Raw genomic sequence first — 18,801 nt, 5'->3', positions numbered from 1 at the left:
ACTGTTCAACAAAAAAAAATCAGTAGGCTTAGATAAAGTACTAATGTGTGTACTGAAACAATGCATAGGGACTATACATGGCCCCTTAAGAAATACAATAAACTAATACCTTCACATCAGGGACATTTCCAGAGCAGTTAAAACATGCAAGAGTTGTACCTCTGCTTGAGAAAGGTAATACAGAATACAAAGTAAATTACTGGCCCATTTCTCTGCTGTCAGCATTCTCAAAAATAATAGAAGCAATTATGAAAGACAGATTAATGAATTACCTGAATAATACAATCTTTTAAGCAAATCACAGTTTGGTTTCCAAAGTGACAAAAATATATAGTCAGCCATAGTAGAATTCGCAAAAGTTGTACTTGATGCCCTTGATAAAGATGAGTGTGTCACAGGCATATTTTTGGATTTTTCTAAGGCGTTTGATACAATAGACCACAAGATTCTATTAAATAAATTAGAAGCATTACGAATAAGAGAGGTAGCTAATGACTGGTATCGGTAATACCTAACAGATTGGGTACAAAGAGTAGAGGTAACACATACAAGTGGCTCAAATAAAAATACTGTTGTAAATGAAGACATTCAGGAAAATACCTGTTCAGAATGTAAATTTCTGTGGATATGTATAGATGACAGACTTCCGTGGAATCAGCAAACAGATCATGTCTGTGGTAAAATAACATCTAGTCTGTATTTACTAAGGAGATTAGTTCAATATCTAGATATTGAAGCAATAAAAATAGTGTATTTTGGTTTGGTGTATCCCCATCTATCTTATGGAATCGTATTGTGGGGTGAGTGTAGCCAATACAATATAAGAGGAGTAATAAGAGCTATGGCAAAAGTAAGACCCAGAACTTCATGCAAAAACCTGTTTATTAATTTTAATATTATGACTATCTATGCAGTATATATGTTTCAATCAATATTATTAGTGAAAAAAGACAAAAAAGTGACAAACAGAAATATGAAAATCCAAACAGAAATATGAAAATCCATGATTACGGTACAAGACACAATTCAGACATTCATATGGAGAGCAGAAGATTAAATCTAACAACAAATACCCCATTCATTAAGGGAGCAATATTTTATAATTCTCTGCAAAACAACCTGAAATAGTTTTCAGGTAGAATTTTTTAAAATGAGTTAAAAAATGGTTTATATTGAAATGCCCATACAGTATAGTGCTGACATGATTTGATCTCAGGAATGCTATGTTAAATATACGTAAATGATTTTTTACTTAATAACATGTAATCTATATATATTGTGTATCAATAACCTAAATGTAATTATTGTAACATTGCCCATGCATGTTAAATACATGTTTCGACGGGTAAGATAAATAAATAAATACTTCAAATAGATCCAAACATTTAGTAAAACTCTTATCAGAATCAAAATACATTAATACAGGGGTTCTGCAAGGTAGCATATTAGGACCAATACTGTTCCTGATATACATCAATGACTTTCCCAGTAGTGTTACTCATGGTGAAAACATTCTCTTCACTAATGACAGTAATATTATAGTCATTGAGAAAACAAGAGAACTCCTTGCTGAGAAAGCAAATGAAACTCTCAAGGAAGTATATGATTGGTCAATAAGCAATAAAGTGTCATTGAACATAAAGAAAACTAATGCCATGAATTTCAGTTTGAAGAGGAAAAATGACAATGTTAAATTAAATGTAGATGGCACGTCTATAGACTGTGTTACAAATGCAAAAGTTCTAAGATTGAATATTGATTCTCAGTTGAAGTGGTGTGAACACACAAGGGAACTTGCAAACAGAATGTTATCAGCATGATATGCCCTTACAATCCTATCATCAGTGTGTAACATGCAGTGTCTTTTACTTACATATTATTCATATGTACATTCAATTCTTAGCTACGGCATTCTGTTTTTGGGGAACAAATGTACAAAATAGGAACACAATTTTCAAACTCCAGAAACGAGGCATAAGGATAATAAGCAAAAATACTAGTCAAGCTCATTGTAAAGATCTGTTCAAAACACTGAGAATTTTAACTGCTCCATGTGAATACATTTATCAGTCAGTTTTATACGTCAAAAATAACATTGGTAATTATTGCACAAAACGCTCTGTACATGACCAATCAACAAGAGATCAACTCAACTTACATTTACCAAAATAAATTAACATAAAACTCAAAACAGAAATTTCTACCAAGGAATAAAACTGTACAATAAATTACTAAAAGATATTAAAGAAATTGCAAAAACACACTTATTTAAAAACGCAGCTAAAATGTACCTGTTATGCAATACATTTTATACATTGAAGGTTTACTTCTATAAAACAGAGTAGGGGTCTTATAAAAAAAGTTATACAAATAAATAATAATAACAATAATAATAATAATAATAATAATATATGCAACATTCCACATAAAACTTTCACTTTATGTTTTTTCCCAACTTTTTCCTTTCTAGAAATACTTACCCCCAAGCAACGCATAGCACAATGCTAACAACTCTTCCTCTTTCTAAACTCAACATCTCACTCATTATGGAGAGACGCTGAGTCAGTTTTCGAGGGTAGCAAATGGGAAATTGTGGTACAGAAAATGGCCCAGAGATCACCAGTGCACGTGTGTGTGTGTGTGTGTGTGTGTGTGTGTGTGTGTTTGTGTGTGTGTGTGTGTGTGTGTGTGTGTGTAGTGAGTGAAGTGTTATGAAACAACGCGTGTATAGTGTGTGCAGCGACTGATATTGAGATATGAGTGAACAGTGTGGCATTACATTATTAAATAAGTTATTTGTAAAAAAAAAAAGTATTATATAACAGGATCAAATCTAATGATTGTCTCTAACTAGAAGTCTGTAAATATATGTGTATATGAATTAGCTTATTTTAAATTGATCTAAACTTGTAAATATTTTGACATGCCCTATATCCTTGTAACAAGAGATCTACAGATGAATAAATCTGATACTACTACTACTAATAATAATAATAATAATAATAATAATACTAAGATCCCATACAAAAGTTCAATGGCATCAAGATATCAATAAACACGGACTTCACCTGCTGTACATTGTTTGCATAAGTTGTATGTAACAACTTTCTTCCCTCTCCCTCCCCATGTACAATTGTATCAGAAACATGATTCAGTCTCACTGCTTGGTCTATAGGGCAGCTGTTTACTTTTTGCTCATGTTTTACATTGTGTGGTCAGTCAGAACTCATGGCTGTTATTTCGCTGTGAGCGGAGACTGGGTGCTACAGTGCATCGGATACAATACCACACCAGATACTGCATCTGCACATACCAGCCTCAGGGCAAAGTCTACTACCAACCTGTCGCAGTTCACCACTCAACCATGTGAGTACACTGAGCTGCGTCTCATTGCGCAAGTACATGCTGTGAGCACAGGGGGCCCATTTAACTGTCACTTCCATTGAACCTATTTACTGTAGTAAGTTTCTTATACATGTTTTAAACTCTGTTGTTGTTGCTGAAGTATTTCATGCTTAGTTGTTGTGATGAGAAGTTTCTTAAGATACATTTTTGAGAGTTTTTGATTAATCTCCACGGATGTGCAGATAGCACATTGTGATCGGTAACCACAGAGTCCCCAGCTGATCATGACACTTTCTTTCATTTTTTGGTAATGTCATGATCCATTCTATTTTCTTTCTTCTTTCCTGTGAGCACCATTTCTGTGGCTTATGATGAAAGTAGACTACTATTCCTTGCTTCACAGATGTGAGCACCTTAAGGGCTCTTTAGACCTTATGCCTCCAATGTGGTAGCTCTTCTCATTCTCAAAGGATATTTTTGGTTCAGAATGGATAGTTCAGGAAATAAGTGGTGTAAGTTCACGAATCTCTTGTTGACTCCTGTTCGTTCGTCTGGCAATTCTGACATTGGCCTCTCAATATATATATATTCTTTATTGTCATCAGCTTATTCCCAAGAATTAGCAGCTTTCTCTCATTTAATACTAGGAAGAAATACAATCTGCATTTGGATTGCACTTCCTTAACTTTTGTGCAGAAAAGTGTGCAGTATACTGCTGCATCCATTTTCAATAAGCTACCACAAGAATTCAAAAATCTTAGCAGTAATCCACACCCTTTCAAATTGAAACTGATGAGTTTTGTCATGGGTCACTCCTTCTATTCTGTCAAGAAGTTGCTTCAAAAATTAAACTGGTTCCTATTTTAAATTGCTGAATGCGTTTACTCAAACTTATGGCTTGACTTCTTGGGTTCATAAATATTTTATTTCATCTGTTATTACTTTTCTGTTGTAATTTAATGTACTGACACATTACATGACCTTGGAGATTTGCTCCTCAATTTGGTCCTATGGAACTAGTCATATAAATAAATAAATAAATGACCATTAATATTTTTTTGAGGATGCCCCAGGTGCACTCCTATTTGTATTATGTAGGAAGTTTATGTATTTCTGAAGAGTTTGAGGTGTTTAAAGGTACCCTCTACCATCTACTGTATAGTGAATGGTGAATTTAAATACTTTTGTTGTTCATCTTTGTTGTAGAATTTTGGTGTTATGCTATATTTCACTTGTAGATCTCTTTTATTGACAAGATTTTTGTTTTTTCTTTCAAATGAATGTATCAAGTTTGCCGTACTAAAATTTTTCTAAAATGCTACTTATTACAAGTCTGCTTCGTTGCATGTTTTGTTTTGTTGTCAAATCTAGAATATGGAGCCCCTCTTTGCGGTGTCTATTATACTTATTTTTTATTGTTGAAAGGACAATTATACTTCAAATCTTCATCTGATTAATGTAACTGATATTCCATTGCTCTGCAGATCAGCTAAGTCCACTGTCGGTTTCAAAGCATCTATTTCCCTGTTTTCTTTCAAGGTGTCACTAAGAACTGAAAATAATTGCACTTTTTAATTCTTGTAACCATTGAATTGACTGTTTTCCTTCAGTCTCTCTTTACAAAACTTTCCTGTCCTGTGTCCACACAAATCAACATTTGCTTATTCCTTACCTATGTGTTTTACCCAGCACATAATGTCCTGCAGTACTCTTTCAAATGCCCCAACGATTATGTATCAAAATTTCTGTTCGCTTGAGATGACTCTGTTATACATTTTATGCAGACAACTAACTCCTAAAACCACTGGTCAGTGTTTCCTGAATTTTGTGTTTGCTAAAATTCAACACAGAGATGCACTCTGCCCCATATTTCTGTTTTAAATTTAAAACAAGTACTGTACTAATAATCTGAAATAACTCGCTGTATTTTTTATCATACAAACATTTAGATCACTTCAGTACAAATCTGGTGTCGCTCTCTGTGGATTATTACCGGAGTTTGATTGTCTGTTAGCCAACACTGTCTTTCTCTATTTTTATGCATACTTAGTGTTATACTGCTGGTACACACCACCAGCTGCACTTCAAAAAAATGACTGCTTCTAGATCGCCACCTACCACTCACCCTTCTAACGCTACCACCTCTTCAACACCTACCTCTCTGCTGTTTCCAATCCCACAAGACATGCGCTACACTGCATATAATACCCCACTCCATCACCCTAATAGAGAGAAGTGCCATTAAATTTTGTGAAAGCCACACACACATAGCTCCCACTGCCAGATAACCCACACATTCCTCTCCTATCAGTCGGACGTTTGTTTAGGAAAAATGCGTGTGATTCTGTCACACAGAACCACATTCTAGCTGTAAACCTTTTCATATTTTACTAACTGATTATAAACTCACTGCAGTCTTTCCCTTCCTCATGTGAAGTGTTACAGATGGATGAGGATTGGGAATTATTTTTATTAGAGTTTGCCTTGTGTTTCTCCATGCCTACAACATTGTTTTACAAGCTTATTTTATGCCATGTGACAGTCCCATGATAATCTGAAAACAAACAAGTGCTGTTCTGGTCTTTTCCTCCAATTTTTCTAGTTGTAATTTTAATTATAAATAACAGTTTGTTGTTTGTAAAACACTACTGGGAAAAATATTAGATCTATGTGTTACTCTAAGCATTAGATCTTGTACTTTCTTGGTGTATTTTCATATTTTATCTCCTTAAATTAATGTCAATTAATAACTATTCCTGTTTTTTTTTTTTTTGCTAAAGGGATTTAGGGTTGTACCATGGTTTTGATGAGTTAATGAGCAGTATTTTTTCGTAATTCTAATGGATATTCATGATTTATCACAGATCTGTTCCCTCAAGTACTTTTGCCTTATGTTCTTTTTATAAATGTGATGTAATGATGTGGCACACATCGCTGATTTTATTTTGTGCTCCTGGTAATTAGATAAGTATTTAAAGCACTATGTGGTTTCTACAATTAATGAGTGTAAGTCAAACAATTAATGTGTGTAAGTCAAAACTGTGTTATGACTACGAAAACCTTACACAAAGTACACTCACCCCACAAATATTTAAGGTCATACCAGATCCTCATTTGGCAGCTGGACAATATTGTGTTCTATGTTGAGCACTAACTTCTGAGAAATATTAATTATAACTACCCATTTTGAGACCTATATTATTAGTCAGACAAACAAGTCACCCTTTAGACCACTACTTGGTCACATTTCAACCTTGTTAATTATCATTTGTCTCAGTTTAACTAATTAATTCACATGTAATACTAAATGATATATGTACACACTACTATCCCATGAGGTAATTTAAAATGGTTTGTAAATGAATAGGTATATATTTCTTTTTGCTTTTCTGAGACTTTCACAATTATGTCGCTGCATTGGCCATTTCCAATGACGTATCCAAGTTAAGGCAAAGATAACTAATTAGATGGTCTGGCGAGTTTATGCTTCAATTTTTTTCCAGTCAAAACAGCTGTGGAATCCTGATCTAGGTGTAATAATACTCTCTCTCTCTCTCTGTATGCTTAAGTATTCCATAGTGCACAATGTTTAGAAGGACTGTTACTCTATGATGTGATACAAGGTAATGTAAACTGAGTAGGTAGAATGTTAATATTAGAAATTCATGGGTTTTGATGCGCAGCCTTTGCTATTCCCTGATTTCACCCGTAACTCCAGGATTTTGTCGGTATAAAAAAGGCTTTGTACTTCTCAACTTTAACATGAGTTAATATAGATAAGGTTTGGGTTATACAAGGCTTATGGTACCGCATGTCTACAACTTAGTAAGTGACACCTCCATTTTACTGAAATGTGTTAATATTTTGTACTCTGAGAAACTTTGTGCAACTACTAGCTGCAAAAATAGTCAGACGATATAACAAGTTTTTACTTAGGTTAATACGCTTTTTCAGATGCACCAAGTCCAGTTACAACCCACACCACGTGTTAATGTTCTGCAGTAAGCTGATTTATTATGTTTTTTACCCAAATACTTTGATTATTACAGAATTAAGTATTCTGTAATGTAGTTGTTGCATTTCATACTTTGGTATGAGAATAATATTTTTCAGAAATACACACAACTACACATTTGGGGGGGGGGGGTGGAGGCTGTAAACCACTTATAGATCAGTGCTGTTCCAGTTTGGGCAGCATCTGCTTTCCATGACAATGAGTTTACTACTGAAACACTAAATTAATAATAGATTTTTTTCTCCTCAAGCTAAAAGAAACCTCAATAGTTCATTCCTCCTTTGTGAAGCTTTCTTTAATAATTTTAACTTCATTTATTTTAAGAACTGATAATCTGGACAATGATGATTTCAGTTATTACAGGAGCTATTGCATTGCCATGCAAAATCTGAACAGTTAATATTTTACTGTTTCCTTAACTCACGAAATTTGATAACCTTGACTACATCTAAGTCCCCTGCCACTTACACTAAATGAAAACAATTGTAACAGGACCCTCCCACTGCATTAAGGCTCCCACTAGGGCAAGCTGTCTTTCCAGCAGTGACTGACATCCTTTTGTAAGCAATGTGAGTCACAACTCCTCTGGAAGGGGTAAGCAATGTACAGGGTGGCAGCAAGTAAAGGAATATTTTAAGCAACTGGTTTAAAAAATGTTATTTAGAAGACCCCAGTCAAATTTTTACACGTTTGCTCCCAGAGCAACTTCCATAATGCATACATGACACAAGTTGCCTGTCTTTCAGAACCAACGCAGTTCTGTCCAGTTCACGCTGCTGACAAAAGATGCCCTCAACCCTCTGCTGAAACTGCTAGCGAATTCACACCACTGGTTTTGGCAAACAGCGTAGGTGGGATACAGGTCACATGTGTGGAGGCTGGAGCATTCTGCAGTGCAGAGCACAGTTGCCTCACTCTCTTGTGATCCAGACCTCAAACAGAACTGACCTCTTTAATACCAGGCAAAGCCTCCAGTTCTACGTTTCATGATTGGCCATCAAAGTAAGTTAACATGAACCACCTCCCCTTATGCTGCCCATTTCAGTTAGAATTTCAATCTCCTAAACTGGCCTAAACCTGGTACTCAGCACCTAAATTATTTGGTGAGTTAATACCTTTACTTATTAAATTACTCATAATGTTATTACTAGAGCCGAGATTTTCATGCACTATCAATTCGTAAACCATGCATACATCCATGCAATATCATATCATTAAATATGCATAATAAGGCAGATAAATAATTAAAATATGTGACAGAAAATGATTTTCTATGTCACAAGGAGTGACACATAGATATTTCAGCGAAGAAATTTTGGATAAAGTCTGATCAAGTTCATAGTTGTTTCACACTTTTGAAACAAAATATTTTTGTCTTCTTTGAAAACTCAAAATCAGGATATGATATGATAACTTTGTTATCTTAAAAACAACAACACCTACATCTCCACAGAATCGTTGCAAAGATCTTTAACCTTTACAATAATGTCCGGAACTCCACCTGTTACTTGCAAATATGGTATTTTCAAAGAAAATGAACAGAATTTGATTTGAAGTAAATGTGGTCTTGCCTCATATCTGTTTCCTTGAATATCACTATCACGTCTTTAATGCAAACTGCGTTACTGACCTCAAAAACCTGTAGCCCAAATATGAAGCAAAAAACCTACACTGCAGTACCTTATGGTTTTTCGGTTGAATGAAGCAAAGAGATGTCAACTTCAAAAGATCTGCAAGAATTCAATGTCTCTTACTGACAACGTAATCAAAATTACCACAGTAAAAGATGGCAGCATTAATCCAGGTACCCCACGTGGTTAAAAAAGGTTGTAGAGAAACAACCAAATCTGGAAGAGTATCACTAAATCCAAAAACATGGACAAGTGCATTTAAGAGTACCTTCAGTTGGAAAAAAAGGGGAGCATATGACATATTGCTATCAGCAGTTTCAAATCATTCTATTTTGTGCATCAATTTTCCTTGTTTGTATCATTGTTTGTAACAGTGTATTCACACAATCAAATTTTGGAGCACCTTTACAGTTACATGATGTAGAACATGGGCCAGCAATGTTAGACACTTCAAGTTATGATAAGAATATTTAATAGCTTTCCCAGCCTTCATCACATATGGAGCAGCATTGCGCAACAACAACAACAACAACAATAATAAGACCCTTTTTTAATTTAATTTATTGCCGAAAAGTATATTGACTTCTACCGACAACTACCGAGCTGAAGTAGAGCACTTGAGCTCACTATGAAGTTCACAAACTACAACATATTTGCAGAATTGCTTATGTACTGCATCTTGGTGCAGTTCATATGAATAAATCAATAAAAGATTGTGTCACACACGTTATTGCAAAAAAAGGTCAAAAATGTGATATAACATGCATTACAAGTGTCCCAATTCATACCATCTGCAAAATATACATTTACCCAGCAAATGGCCACACATGCAAAAATTCATGCAACTTGTGTTTACACAGAAATCTGGAATCTATTTATTATACACCTGCCGCGGAAAGTGAATAAGTCTCACAGGCTCATAATAATTTGAAATAAAATCATCTGAATAACCAGGAACTTTCACACACATACTTTATAGTTATAGAATGAATTAATGCTGACTCCCAAACTTCACATTCATTTCTTCCTAACAATTTCATTATCACAAATATCAAACAATCCCATTGAGAAGTATAACTCATATTTGACTGGATCTGAGAAAAATTATATCTGCACAGTACACAAAGCACAGTTCACAGCATTACCCTGTCAGTATTTATAGAAATCACATAAGCGAAAAACTAATTGCGAACATGACTACAGCATAGGTATAGTGAATATATACCTGATTCATTGTCGTCTCTGTGCCACCAGCTAGGTTTATAATATTTCCTCTGTCTAGCTGATTCAGTATATGGTTCACCTGTTAAAAAATACAGCACTGGTCAATGTAACTAAGAAGCTATCAAGAACATTTTGTAACTTTTGTAAACAAAGGAAAGGAAAAGAACGCAATTTCATAACCATGTGACTGGCAGAAATGAACACTACCTGGTGCAATTTATATAAATTAGGATTATGAACACAAAATCATGCTCATCATCAGCAGCAGCATCATCATCATCATCATCTACTACAAGTTAAGCTTTCAAAACGCTGTAGAAATTATACCACTGGGCAGAATCACATAAAATCGCAATGGAATATTATCGGAGAAGAGGGAAAACGTATAGCAGAAGAAAAAAAAAGTGTGAAAATAGATCAATGGATGGCACTGTATGTCACAATACGTCAATGAAAACACCTGTCATGTGCACGACCCACTGAAGCTGGTATAAACACGACGGGTACATGGTTTTTCCTCCTTTCACATGTGCGACGTTCGCCATGACTGTCTCAATGCAGGATTGTGCTCAGCTTCTATAGCTGCATTACAAGAATGATGACTGTGCACACATCACTCTGCAGAAGTTTTGGCCCTGACGGGTTTGAAAAAAGGCATTGGTGTGATGACTGTCATGGAAATGGAGAAAATGATTCAGAAAGTCGAAAAGACGGGTGATTTTGGTGTGCAACGTGGTTGACGGAGGAAATGAATTGATTCGACGTCAGTGGAAGCAGCGGTCACTGCAATGTAAGAGGAGACAATTGGTGGTGTATAAACGTATAGTGTATGGGGAATTGCCCAAACACTGGACATACAATTGAGCATGGTGTGTAAATCCTTATGAAACATCCTTCTTTGCTATACATTGGAAAATATCCATGTTCACAAGTTGCTTCCTGTTGACCCACCACCAAGAGAGACCTTTGCTTTAGATTTTCTTGCTCATATGGAAGGGGACAATGATTGGTTGTGGAAGTTTTTATGGACAGATGAAGCTCACTTCACAAGATATGTGAATGCACAGAATTGTCAAATTTGGGCAACGGAAAATCCACATGCAAATCAACCAGTACCACCTCATCCTGAAACAGTCACTGTGTGGTGAGCGTTTACAGCATCATTTACCATAGCTACATATTTTTTTGAAGTGACAGGAGCTTCAGGTCCTGTACCCTGTACCATCACTGGTAAGGGCTGTGAGTGTTGTTTGTGCAATGACGTCATTCCAGCTCTCCAACAGCGTGGATATGTGGATGGGATCATGCTTATGCAAGATGGCACCCCTCTGCACATTGAAAATCCAGTTAACTAGCTGCTGAAGCACTATTACAGAAATGCTAGAATTATCAGCCACCATTTCCCTACAGCCTGGCCATCCTGAACACTTGATTTTAATCTGTATGAGTTCTGGCTGTGGGGCTATCTGAAAGATGATGTGTTCAGTGTTCCGACTGCCAACTTCGCTGCACTGAAGGCAAACATTGTGGAACACATCCTAGACGTGACACCGGAAACACTTCCATCAGTTGTGGAACATGCTGTTTCTCAATTTCAACTTGTTGCAGAAAACAGTGGACAGCATTTTGAACATGTTTTGTACCAGTCACACAGAAATTAATAATCCAATTTGATTTTGATTCATGCTTTCCATGCAGTTTTTGCCTCAGGACAGTTAAAAAACCAATTTTTCCCATCTGATGTGATATGACCTTGCCATGGTGGATGGGCTTACATAACAAAGAGTATCACACCTGTAGGCCCATGCACACTGAGTAGTACAGTTTGTTTAACATCAAACGTACACCTTAGGCATTTTTGTGTGATTCATTTGTCATTTGTAGTAGAGAATCATTAAATTATGAAGCTTACAGTGCCATCTATTGCTACATTTTGTAGCTTTTTATTTTTGTTCTGCCATATGTTTTCTCCTCTTTCCAATAATATTCTGTTGCAATTTGATGGCATTCTGAACAGTGGTGTTTTAAAGATTAAATTTAATTAGAATACTCCTGTACTACAACTAGATTTCTATTCAATGAAGTGTGATATAGTGCATCATCACAATTACAAATACCCAGTGAAGTAGGTAACACTGTGGTTTTCATAAAGATGCACTAGTACACTAGTTGGTGGAGCTATAGACTCTTTGTTACTGAGAAACTTCCCTTTGTCCATTACAGCATGTTTCAACAAATACTTCAACAAAAACTTAATTCTACAGCACCATCTTCTTCGCACTATGCCATCTGTCTCTAGGGTACAAGGGTTCAGGACAAAGTTTCGTATTCTGGTGAAAAAGTCTATAAAACATTGTCAGTGGATATCAGGCAGGAAACCGAACATTCTCAGTTATTTATGAACAAAGTAAAAGAATGCTTGATTAACTACTATTCCTACAACTTACAAGAACACTTGGCCTCAAGAATGTGATTCTGTACAACTCAAATAATTGTGTTAGATAGATCTTGATTTTGTCAGTATAAAGAAAGCTGACAAGGGTCTGTGTAAAGTTAGATAAATGCTTTGTTTGAATTATTAAATAGTAATGGGTCCTTAGTACTATTAGGGGTAGATTGGTTGGTTTGTGGGATTAAAGGGACCAGACTGCAACGGTCATCGGTCCCATTAGGGGTAGAGATCGAAGGGTGATGAGGGGAGTGGGGGGTGAAGTAATGTATACCGTAACTGTACATGTGAATAGATTAGGTCTAATCATAGTTTGATGTCAGTATATATAACTAGCAGCATGGGCTCCACCAGTATGAAACACAGATGTGTACTTTTAGGCTGCCACCTTCCCAGGCTGCTGGCGACAAAATCAAAGATATGCAAGGTAAACTGTTTAACCACAACCATTAGAAAACTGTATTTGTCGTCAACGACATCTCTGACAGCTGCCGAATTCATACATGTCATCAGTCTTGCCACTGGAGGTGCAAGCGGCACTGCAATTAGTGCTCTTTGAGCCAAAGCGCTGAGTGGGATTGCCACTCCCTCAATCACGGCTCTCATTGCCCAGTGCTGTCATACACACAGACTTGTGTAGAAGTCTTCACTCTGAGTGCTGCCTGTTTCACCACAGTAGCTGCTGATGGGATATTTCTAAGGGAAGGTATTTATCATACAAATGTAATACAAAATCTGTCTCCCTCTCCCTCCCTCTCTCTCTCTCTCTCTCTCTCTCTCTCTCTCTCTCTCTCTCTCTCTCTCTCTCTCTTGGCATACATGGCAACCCTTGCGGGGAATATTGCTGAAGTTGAAGTGCTTTCAAAGGAGGAGGCTAGCTTTTAGGCTTTTATTAACAAGAACTGTGAACTGTACCCAATTAGCAAACTGCATAAGGAAAGACTGTGTACATGTGAACTGTAAATGGCTAGAGAACTGCAAAAGAACTGTGGTAAATAGGCTAAGAAATGTGTTTGAATTGTTGTTGAGCTTTTATTGAACTATAATAATTGAAGACAATAAATCAAATTTTTTGTTGCTATGAAAGTAATATTAGTGTAAATTAGGAATAGGAAGTGCTGAAGTGCTACGAGAATAAAAGTTAATGTTGTATGCAGGGCCGACGGGATTACATTGTAAATCATCACTTACAGATTCGTCACGCTACAAGATGGAGCTGCGTCCATAGCAGCACAAGACATCCATGGACAACATGTGCAGTGAGAGCACATAGTGGTGAGTGCAGTTATCAGAATAGGGCACAACTGATGTGTCTGTTTCAGCATATAACGACAGCGGAATTGCAGCTAGGGGTGCAGCCAAAAGCTGTGAGAATCAACAATAATACGTCAAGAAAGAAAAGTCGAGTAAATTTTATGCTTGCCCATAGCAGTCTTAAGATTTTTAATTGGAACATCAGTATTAGTAAAATGTCTGGATAAAAGAATTGAGATGTGCTCTTGGCAGTAGAAAACGAATTCAGTCACACAGCAGTAGGGATGATTTGGTGGGTCAGATACAAATAAATGGTAGTGAAATCAGATATGGGTTTAATTTTATGTCAAATTCAGCCAAAAATAATTTTAGTAAAAACATAGATTCAGACATTGGTGTTAAATTTGAAACAGAGAATTAAGAAACCAATGATCTCACTGAGAATTTTGAAGTAGCCACAAATGATTTCAATGGTAATGTAGAATTAATTAATACTGAAGACAGTAAAAATGTTGATTTGGTGGTAAACAATGATAATGTAAACCCAGGATGTGTAGTACCTAGTCAGAATGAGGTGATTGATTGGAATGACGATATCAGATAAAATTACTCTGACGTTAACATTACTAATGAGCCAACAGATGAGTTACATACATTAAGTTAGCATACAGCATCAGCTGACACCTCATCAATTCAGTATGATGATCAGTATATGATGCCTATGTGAAAATTAATTTTCAATTCAGTATGATGATCAGTACATTATGTCTATGTTAAAATTAATTTTCAAGAACAAAAAGTAGCACAAAAGAAAACAGATAATGGATTAAAGGAAATTAATGTGGGAACAGCACAACTTAATACTATGTTTGATGCACTGGAACAAACTGTTATAAACCTTGAAGTGAAATCTGAAGGATGCTGCCAGAAACTAGAGTATGAAAAACGAGAATGGGGTAAGAAGTTAGAAGTTTGTAAGTCAGAAATTAATATGTAGATTGACCATGAAATCAAGGATTTGCAGGATCAAAATGGAGAAACACAAACAGCAATTAATGACATTAGTAACACAAAGCAAGAGCAAAGCAAATCTACCAAGGCATGTAATGAGAAACATAGAATATACTATAATAATTTATAAAGTATCAATAATGACCATTAAATACTTAGTCATAATATTTCACATGCAGAATCATCTTGTAAAGGCAACATAAGTGTGATTCAGGGAAAACTGAGAATAATAGATCAAAAAACACTTCCTGAGATGCAATACAGAACAGAAAATGAAGGGAAACAAAAGTCCAAATTTGGTGTGAACAAGAAATTAAAAATCGTATTGTTGATGTATGTGACATAGAAAATCATGCCAATGTGTATAAATTGCATAATTTCTCTCATAAGAGAATTATACACTCAGTAGCTTTCATTAGACAGTTTGAGGGCATCTTGCCTGAAAACACAGGAGAACAACAAAAAATCAAACTCGTGAAGAGTAGGTTTGAAGGACAAGCAAAACCATTGGGAACATGTTTCAGCAACATATGTAAATCATATAAAGAATTTGTTGTAGCATTATTGAATAAATACCGGTCTTGCTGCACACTAAACAGAGTGAGAGGTGAAGTAGTTGCACTAAAAAGGTTACATGGTGAAAAAGTCATTATACTACAAATTAATAGGAGTAAGGTACTAGGAGTGGGAAGGGAAAATTGGTACAGCTGATTCATGAAAGTATACGGGGTGGATCTCTGGCCACACATGGTCAAATACCTGTTGTCATAGGTAGGAAAAGTAGGTCTTTTGTAGGATAAATCCAGACGACAGGTTCCCCTGTCTAAAAAGTATCTCCAGCACTTTAAAAAATGCTGAAACTATCACTCACAAGACAGATTTTAACACCTACAATATCACATACAGAAGATGTCACAAAGAAAAACAAACCATAGGAAAGAGTAACATGGGGCATTTCACAGACTTTACAATCCTCCATCAAAACATGCAATCAATAAAACATAAAATAAACTATTAGAAGTTGATATCACCAAAAAATTAAACATTTTGTGCATAGATCTCCCAGTGGTAGTGTGGACACTTTTTCAATAAGTTAACAGAAGTTCTAGACAAAATCTCAAGTACAAAGGTCAATTTAATTCTGTGTGGGGACATTAACATCAACACTAATACCATAAATGAATCCAGCAGCACCTTCATAAACATCCTTCAAACTTTTGGTATTTCCCTGTTGGTCAATAGTGCAGCAAGGGTTACTATGACGGCTTCATCAGTAAATGTCCATGTGGGCACAAATATGGGCAGGGAAAAATGTGATGTAGCTGTAAAATATTTCAGACTATCAGAACATCTCTGTCAAATAACAACAGTTAAATCAGCCATTGAATCATTCCCCAAGCTACAAGCTTACATACGACACCTATCAGAAATGAAAATAAGGGATTTTTAAAAGAACTGGAAAAACAAAGCTGGGGTGAAGTGTATAAGGAAACCAATATGAATATGAAATTCTCTAAATTACCCACATTGTTTAAATTGAATTTTGAAAATGCATTTCCAAAATTATGCATGTCTGTATCAACATCTCACAAAAGCAGGTATTCAGAAGTCCACCTAAACACATCAACATTTCAGTTCCATGACAAAGATTCACAATAATCCAGAATCCTTAAATTTCTATCACAGATACAAAAAGATCTATAGGAAGGTGCTGATTGCTGCAAAAAAGTCATTTAATGACAAAATAGTATACAATGCAGAGAATAAAAGCAAACCATCCTGAGATGTTATAAAAAAGGAAACGGAGAGAGGCAAAAAATCACAGAGTAACGTACTGTTAAGGGAGGGGGATAAGGTAATAAATGATACACAACACTTAGCAAATTATGTAAATGAGCATTTTTCAAGTATTGCAGAGAAGTTACCAGTAAATAATGTTGCACTAAATTAAATGTTGTTACTTTGAACCACATATAATGAAGTCAATAAAACTGTTCAAAAAATAAAAATAAAGTCATTAGACGTAGATGAAGTACCAATGTGTGTACTGAAACAACGCATAGGGGCTATACAAGGCTCCTTAACCAATACACTACTGGCCATTAAAATTGCTACACCACAAAGATGACATGCTACAGAGGCGAAATTTAACCGACAGGAAGAAGATGCTGTTATATGCAAATGATTAGCTTTTCAGAGCATTCACACAAGGTTGGCACCGGTGGCGACACCTACAACGAGCTGACATCAGGAACGTTTCCAACCGATTTCTCATACACAAACAGCAGTTGACCGGCATTGCCTGGTGAAACGTGGTTGTCATGCCTCGTGTAAGGAGGAGAAATGCGTACCATCATGTTTCCAACTTTGATGAAGGTCAGATTGTACCGATCGTGATTGCAGTTTATCATATCGTGACATTGCTACTCGCGTTGGTTGAGATCCAATGACTATTAGCAGAAAATGGAATCAGTGGGTTCAGGAGGGTAATACGGAACGCTGTGCTGGATCCCAGCAACCTCGTATCACTAGCAGGCGAGATGATCGGCATCTTATGCAAATGGTTGTAACGGATCGTGCAGCCACGTCTCGGTCTCTGAGTCAACAGATGGGGATGTTTGCAAGACAATAACCATCTGCACGACCAGTTAGACGACATTTGCAGCAGCATCGACTATCTGCTCGGAGGCCATGGCTGTGATTACTCTTGATGCTGCATCGCAGAAAGGAGCGCCTGAGATGGTGTACTCAATGCCAAACCTCGGTGCACGAATGGCAAAACGTCATTCTTTCGGATGAATCCAGGTTCTGTTTACAGCATCATGATGGTTGCATCCCTGTTTGGCGACATCGTGGTGAACGCACAGTGGAAGCGTGTATTCGTCATCACCATACTGGTGTATCACCTGGCGTGTTGGTATGAGGTGCCATTGGTTACACGTGTCTGTCACCTTTTGTTCGCATTGACGGAACTTTGAACAGTGTACGTTATATTTCAGATGAGTTACAACCCGTGGCTCTACCCTTCATTCGATCCCTGCGAAACCACACATTTCAGCAGATTAATGCACAACCGCATGTTGCAGGTTCTGTACCAGTGTTTCTGGATACAGAAAATGTTCGACTGCAGTCCTGGCCACCACATTCTCCAGATCTCTCACCAATTGAAGATGTCTGGTCAATGGTGGCCGATAAAATGGCTCATCACAATACGCCAGTCACTACTCTTGATGAACTGTGGTATTGTGTTGAAGCTACATGGGCAGCTGTACATATACATGCCATCCAAGCTCTGTTTCTACATCTACATCTACATACATACTCCGCAATCCTCCATACGGTGCGTGGCGGAGGGTACCTCGTACCACAACTAGCGTCTTCTCTACCTATTCCATTCCCAAACAGAATGAGGGAAAAATGACTGCCTATATGCCTCTGTATGAGCCCTAATCTCTCTTATCTTATCTTTGTGGTCTTTCCACGAAATATAAGTTGGCGGCAGTAAAACAGTACTGCAGTCAGCCTCAAATGCTGGTTCTCTAAATTTCCTCGGTAGCGATTCACGGAAAGAATGCCTCCTTTCCTCTAGAGCCTCCCACCCAAGTTCCTGAAGCATTTTCGTGACACTCGCGTGATGATCAAACCTACCAGTAACAAATCTAGCAGCCCGCCTCTGAATTGCTTCTATGTCCTCTCTCAATTCGATCTGATAGGGATCCCAAATGCTTGAGCAGTACTTAAGAATAGGTCCTATTAGTGTTTTATAAGCGGTCTCCTTTACCGATGAACCACGTCTACCCAAAATTCTACCAATGAACCGAAGATGACTATCCGCCTTCCCCAGAACTGCCATTACATACTTGTCCCACGTC

The 18,801-nt window shown here is 36.7% G+C and overlaps 1 protein-coding gene across 1 annotated transcript in view; it reads right to left on the bottom strand.

The window, feature by feature from the left end:
* The window catches only part of LOC124721691, an 888,717-nt gene that overhangs the window by 478,336 nt on the left and 391,580 nt on the right, over positions 1 to 18,801 (bottom strand). Inside the window, exon 14 of the mRNA XM_047246771.1 lies at positions 10,217 to 10,294. Coding sequence (XP_047102727.1) covers positions 10,217 to 10,294 — 78 coding nt within the window. The remainder of the gene's footprint in view (positions 1 to 10,216; positions 10,295 to 18,801) is intronic.

This window comes from Schistocerca piceifrons, chromosome X (genome assembly GCF_021461385.2).
Source record: "Schistocerca piceifrons isolate TAMUIC-IGC-003096 chromosome X, iqSchPice1.1, whole genome shotgun sequence".
NCBI classification, from domain to species: domain Eukaryota; kingdom Metazoa; phylum Arthropoda; class Insecta; order Orthoptera; family Acrididae; genus Schistocerca; species Schistocerca piceifrons.
The sequence above is the reverse complement of the archived record's forward strand: the minus strand, read 5'-3'. Positions and strand labels throughout refer to the sequence as shown.